The following is a 6,798-nucleotide window of genomic DNA, read 5'->3' on the forward strand; positions in this document are numbered from 1 at the left end:
CCCCCCCCCACTGATTTCTGGGAAGACAGTTTCACTTCTACTCCAGGTGACCCATTCCCCACCAGCCCACTGTAGCATCTGCAAGCCAATCCTACCCTCTTGGTGCTGGACAACTGTGGTTTGGACCTCAGCTCCTCTGCCTGCCTGCTGAGTGACCTTGGGCCAGTCCCCTGACCTCTCAGAAGTTCTTGGCCATCGATGAAAAGGCACGTCATTCTTCTGTTTTAAATGTCCTGTGACACATTATGTATAAAACCAGACTCCCCATGCTTTCATCCAGCTTGACTGTTCAGTGGGTCTAAGGAAATTTCTTGCCTGCCATGAAATGTCAGGACTGCAACTTCTCTCGGGTTCTCCGGGAAAACCAACCTAGTTTCCTTATTGTCTCCTCGAGTTACTTTTCAATTTAATCTGAATGTCTTTTCTTCACCTAAGTTCATGCAACTGGCCTCACCATCTGGGCTTCCCAGCTCACAGTCCCTCTGCCAAGGGCAATAGAACAAGACACTGTCTTTACAAATAATTGTTTTAAAAAAAATTAGTTGAGCATGGTGGCACACATCTGTAGTCCCGGCTATTAGGGAGGCAGAGGCTGGAGGATCACTTCAGGAATTTGAGGCTGCAGTGAGCTATGATCATGCACTGCACTCCAGCCTGGGCAACAGGGAAATCTTGTATCTGAACAAAACAAACAAAAACCAGACCTGCATGTAAAGTACTTGGAAGAGTACACAGTGCCAGGCACACAGTAAGTTGTCAGTAAGTGTTGGCTATTAATATTTTTCTTGTATTCGTGATTAGTCTATGTATATAGTGATACAGACCCAGACAAGAGAAGTAAGTGCAATGGATAATATGTCTGCAAACATGTAGTAAGAGTTTTTCAATCCAAGAAGAATTCCTGGAGGAGAAGACTGAAGTGTAAATTTGAAAAGGAAGAAGGAATAGGGCAGGGATTCAGCAATTGTCTTTGGAAGAATGTGCTGATGGTTAATGGCCTGGCAATGTTCCCATGGTATCTAAGCAGCCTGGGCAGGGCCACCTGAGTTTTCCATGTTGCAGGGGACTCCATGTGGTCTCCAGGACTTTGCTCTGCTGCTCCAGGAACCACACGTGTCCCAGCCAGAGATAAGAGACATGGAGGGCTTCTATGTAGCAGCCTCCCAGAGGGCTCTGGGATACAGGACTCCTGGACAGAGCAAGGAAACTCTGCATGGCCGGGAGCTCAGAGTCCAGGCGCCAGGCTCCTCCTCCTATCCCTCAGCCTGGAAGGAGCCTGGGACATAGACAGCCAAGCAGATGTTGGCAAAATGGGTTTGGGAGGTGGCAGGGGTTTGGTTTGGAGAGGGGAGAGGCAAGAAGAGCCAGAAGGGCTGAAAGTCACCTGGATGCTCCAATCAAGCTGGTGTGCAGTAACTTAGAACCCTCCACCACCATGTTGCTGGGTGAGGTTTTGACTCCTATTAAATGAGCAAGAGGTTCTCAGGGGAAAACTTGATCTGCCCACTTTCTCTCCGACAAAATTTCTCTAGATCTAGAATCTGGGCTAAGTTGCCCGAGCACTCTGGGAACACTGAAATGGGTCACCTGGAGTTGTATTGAAGGGACAGATGGTACAAGTCAGTTGTGATCCTTACTCGCCTTGGGCAAGTCCCTTCCTCTCTCCGTTCTTTCGAGTTCATTGTGGTCTTGGACTACTAATTTGGGGTCCTACAGCTACCCCTACCTGCTTCTCAGCCTGGGAGGTAGCCTTGGGAAATATGTATAACCTTCCTCCTTCAACAATGTCCAGTCACTGGAATGACACGCAGCCTTAGGGGAGGAAGGAATGAACGGAGCTCCCATGACTGGAGATAGCCATGTGCCCCCTAGAAAGCTTTACAAAGGCATCCTCTCCACTCTGGCTCTCCCATTGTCCTGGCTTCAAGTCTCTCCCAGTCACATCGCCTCATGCCCCATGTTCCCTCCAGATGATACGAGGAAAAGCAGGGCCTATATTCTTCCCACCATGGCCAGGTTCCTGGAAATCTCACCTTTGTTGATGCAAATTCCAGACCAGGTGGGGTGATGTGGGGTGATAAAGTTGAAGAACTAGTGCCTAGACAGCACCTCTGGCTAGGTCTCTGCCAGGGGTGTTCAACCTTTTGGCTTCCCTGGGCTGCATTGAATGATTGTCTTGAGCTATACATAAATTATGTAATATAGTTAGTATATATATAACAAGACTTCTTTTAAAAACACTTTTTGTTATAAAGTTTAGAAAAGTGAGAACAATATGTACTAGTGGAAACTTTGACCTTGATTTTATAAAACTCATCTATCCATGTCTGTTTCAATGGAAGTGGTCGCAATTCTGAGTTCTCAAGATGCTCGTCAGAAATGTATTTTGCTCTTCATGTGCTTTATAACTGAAAACAACTGCTCATAAATGTGAACTTCAAAAATGGAAATACACACAGGGTCACAAAGAAAATAAATGCTACAAAACACATGATGCTAAAGATTTTGTGGAGCTGGATTACTAGCTGTCCTGGGCCTCATGCAACCTGTGGGTTGCAGGGTAGATGTGCCCGGTCTACACGTTCAGTGATCAGGGTCCACATGATGGCACATTTCATGGCCAGTTAGACCTGCGAAGGGAGCTATGGGCCCCTCTGTCCAACCTACCCAAGTCCTGAGTAGTTTGATGACTCTCCCAGGAGTAGAGACAACATTGGACCTGGGCTGGCCTCATCTGAGTTGAGCGCTCTTCCCTCAAGATCTCAGGTGGTGCAGGTCCTTGAAGTGGGTCTTCCCAGGCAGAAACAACCAGCTCAGGTGTGTGACGATGGTGCGAAGTAGACAGTGCCATGGAGAGTTGCTATCCCAGGGCTGGGGGATCCCTAGGGCTCCAGATCACACAGCAGTGGTGACTCAGGCTAAATTCCCAGCATTCCCCTCGCTGCAAGAAAAGGGCTACAGGCTCTGAGTGTGCCCTTGACACACACAGCTTCCTAGACACACCCAAGTTACTAGAGAGATGCCTACGCCTAGTAGTACACTTGTCCTGATTAAATTGGGCAAGAACAGGTGACCCTGGCCCACTTCCACAAATTGAACTTATAAAACTTCATTTCCGTGTCTCCTTTTTAAATGAATGCCCTTCACTGCCTGCTTTTAGGCCGAGTACATATTACTGTACACCAGAAGAGCAGTGACCTTGGAGTGGGTCTGAGTTGTTTTTTGAGTTGGGGTCTTGCTCTGTCACGCGGGCTGGAGTGCAGTGGCACTAACACAGCTCACTACAGCTTTGACTTCCTAGGCTCAGGTGATCCTTCTGCCTCAGCCTCCTGAGTAGCTGGGACTATAGGCATGCACCATCATACCTGGCTAATTTTTTTTTTTTTGTAGAGGTGAGGTCTCGTTATGTTGCCCAGGCTGGTCTCAAACTCCCGGCCTAAAGTGATCCTCCTGTTGTGAGCCACAGTGCCGGGCCTGGGTCAGGGCTCTGGAGTGTAGAGATGGACATTTTTCTGGTCCCACCTGGAAAGGTGAGAAACTCTCTCTTCTCCCCGCTATCAGCAGATTGCCCAGCCTCCAGGATTGCAGATCTGGGGAAGTCTCGGTTGACCCCAGAAAAGCACAGAAAGCAGAGATCCCTTGGGCGGCAGCTGCTTTCCTGGTGGGGACACCCCCTGCCTGTCACCTTGATGGTGAAGGAGGTGAACTTATCATTGGGACTCTTGATCTGCTCCTTCTCCTCCTTCCACACCCGCTGGAGAGAAGGACTGGCCTCCAGGTGGAGGGGGCCGAGGACACTGGTTGACAGTAACTGCATAGGGTTGTGGATACGCTGGTTGACAGTGACCACATGGATGTCTCCAGCTCTGGGAGTCACTCCTCCTCCAAATCCATCCCCACTGCAGGCTCCCCGCTCTGTACTCTGTGCTCTGACACTCAGCCCATAGCCAGCACCCCCAAGTGGGCCTGGCTGGAGTGGCAGCCCCCACGGACAGAGATTCTCTTGTTACCGTGAGGCTGTGGAGACTCCTTGTCCTGAAGCCACCCCCAAAGCCACCCCGAAGCTCTTCCTGGAGGCAGAACTGAAGATGGACTGGCAGCCTGGGAGAGGCTGGGAGGAGGGTGGTTGAGTAAGCACCGAGTTTCCTGGTGCCCCCTGACTCAATGGTGACTAAGGACCATGGGGTCATGGTGGGAGCTGGTGCCAGGGGGTCAGAGAAATGGAGAGGTCAGATGGGTGAGGAGCCTTCAGAGTTAGTCTACTCAGCTCTCCCAAACTCCTTGTGACTTTATCCCTTTCAAGAACTAAGCTTGACTGGAGAAGGTCAAAGACCATGATGTTGAGGTCATCTCAGGGGCATGTCTGGCCCCATCTGGTCTCCTGACTCATCATCACCACAGGGACATCCTCCCCAGGGCAGGATCAGGCCTGGGGCTTGGGGCCTGAGCAGGCCTGATTTCCCAAGCCCCCCACCCATGCAGGCTTTCGGTCTTATGCTGTGGACTTCCCCCACTGCCTCTCATTCCAACTCTGTTCTCTATTCCCAGGTTTTGGATTACCAACCCAAGCACTTGACTCTACTCTTCCCATCCTGGTCACTCCCCCCAAAAAAGCCTCATTTATGGAGGATTCTATTGTGCCACACCACGCAGCTGGTAGGTCACAGCATGCTCTCATTTGACACTCATAACTGAGATAGAAAAATAGGAATTAAGCAGGAAAGCTGAGCTCAAGGGTTTTTTCTTAAGTAAGTAGCTGCATACCATTTCTCTTAACTGCAATTTCTGCTTCTGTAAACATGCTTTACTGTACCTCATATGGGAATGTCCATAAAGATGTTTGCTTCAATGCTTGTTGCAGAAGTAACTGTTCCCGGTCCTAAATTTAAAATTGTAAACCCACCAATGGCAAACTCAAGTATGTTGTAACCACAAAAAGCTCTATAAAAGCAGCTTGAAACTGAGGGTTGGGGCTGAGGTTTTGGGAGGCTATTCTGCCTGAGACTTCCCGGAATAAACACCTCCGATTCTCTTCTTGGTCTCGGATGCCTGCTCTGAGTGCGTTCATTCCTGTTCCTGGTGAGTTGTTGTAGTTGCTGTAACATAATGGCTTTTGAGGGTGAAAATAAGGTCAACTGTGGGCATTTTTCAAGCAGCTACTATGGGTTTCACATCTAACACGTCCCTCAATCTCAGATAGCACTACAGGGTGGCTGTTACTAGTCTTGCTTTGCTCATGAAGCAATTGAGGCACAGGGTAGATGGATACTTTAGCTAAAGTCACATGGCTGGTGAACATGGGTGCCTGTTTCAGAGCCCCGTGATCTGATGCTGGATCACATGTCCTGAATCATCACACTTTGAACGGATGGGGACATCGGGTTCCCAGAGGAGAGGTGGCTTGTCCAAAGGAGGAAGCGTCAGGATCCCCCAAATTCTTACCTCTCCACTACTCCCTTCCTGGGCCTGCCCTTGCCCCTCCCTCTGGCACCAGGGGATTTAACAATAGTTCTGTGTCCTTTTGTCGCCCTCCCCCACCCGCCCCCACTGTCCCCCCCTCCCAGTCACTCCAAACTTTGGTCCTTGGTGTCCTCCTCATCCTCCTTCCTAATTTTCCTGTCCCTCCACTTACTTCTAGACTCCTCTACTCCTGACCAGGTTTTCAGAACCCTGCCTGCAGCAGCTCACATCAGTCCAAGTTTGATCCTGAGCACTAAATCTACTCCTTCCAAGCCCCCGTGGACTACCCTTCCCTGGGCTGCCCCTCCCTGGGCTATGCCACTGCTCAGGTCTGATGGGAGGGGCCCAGGGGACTCAGGAATGAGGGAGCTTCCTGGCTGTCTCACTGGGCCTGCAATTATGGGCTAAGTGGCTCCTCTGGTGAAAACCTTGCCCCAGGGCTGACTTTTAACTCCTCTCCCTGGCCTGTTATTTCTCTGCTCTTGTCTGCAAGTTTGAAGCTGTCTGGGAACAACCCACTCCTTGGAGGGGGGGCTGGGCTGCCCACCCTGTGAAGGTGTTCTGGACACAGTCTAGTTTGGAGAAAGGACGCTGCTGCCCTGCATGACACACAGAGCAGGGAGGCTGGGCAGAGCTTCTCCCAAGGGCTTGGGCTTCACAAACAAGGCAGGCCAAGGAGGCCGCAAAGAAAGTCTGGCTGGCCCTACCCTCCCCACACCTCTGTGTTGCCCTCCCATCATCCCAACCACCTTCTCAGCTCAGAGAGGAGGGGGTGAGGGCTGATGCCTCTGAGTCCCGCTGGCTTGGTAGAGAAGGAGAATTGCTCTGGTTCAGTCACAGTTCCAAACAGAAAGCCAGATGCCAATCACATGACACATGCATTTAATAGACAGATTCCAGGGAGGGAACAGAGGGAGCACTCACTCCCGGCAGGCGGGTGACAACCTGGCATTGAGTTGGCCTCAGAGACACAGACTCACCCCTCTCTGCATCTGGAGGGAGGGAGGGAGGTGGAATTGAGGGAGGAGTTTCCAGACTACTTGGGCCTCCCAAGGTGGGCCGAACATGAGCCTTGGAGAGGGGGGCTTTGGTTTAGAACATGTAGCGGAGAGGAGCTGTGAACAGTCTGGGCACTGCTTGGGAGGGCAGAGGCTGCAAGGCCAGGGCCTGGGATTAGCCAGGACTTCAGGGGTGCCTTAAGGAGGGGAGGCAAGCAGAAGGAGCCAGATGTCCAGGTGTGAGTGCCAACAGACCTCAAGGCAGAGTGGGGGTTGGGGGGTGGCGGGGTGGGAGGTGGGAAGAGGGAGAAAGTGGGAGGAAAGGAGGTCTTGCTCAGTG

At 51.1% G+C, this 6,798-nt stretch overlaps 1 protein-coding gene across 1 annotated transcript in view; it reads right to left on the reverse strand.

Annotated features, from left to right (window-relative positions):
• LOC103262759 (keratin, type II cytoskeletal 75-like) overlaps positions 1–6,798 on the reverse strand; it is a 29,944-nt gene that overhangs the window by 12,666 nt on the left and 10,480 nt on the right. The window contains exon 10 of the mRNA XM_021713562.1: positions 3,686–3,970. Within this exon, the coding sequence (XP_021569237.1) occupies positions 3,686–3,970 (285 nt within the window). The remainder of the gene's footprint in view (positions 1–3,685; positions 3,971–6,798) is intronic.

This window comes from Carlito syrichta, unplaced genomic scaffold (assembly GCF_000164805.1).
Source record: "Carlito syrichta isolate Samal-C Ts95f unplaced genomic scaffold, Tarsius_syrichta-2.0.1 Scaffold304602, whole genome shotgun sequence".
NCBI lineage: Eukaryota > Metazoa > Chordata > Mammalia > Primates > Tarsiidae > Carlito > Carlito syrichta.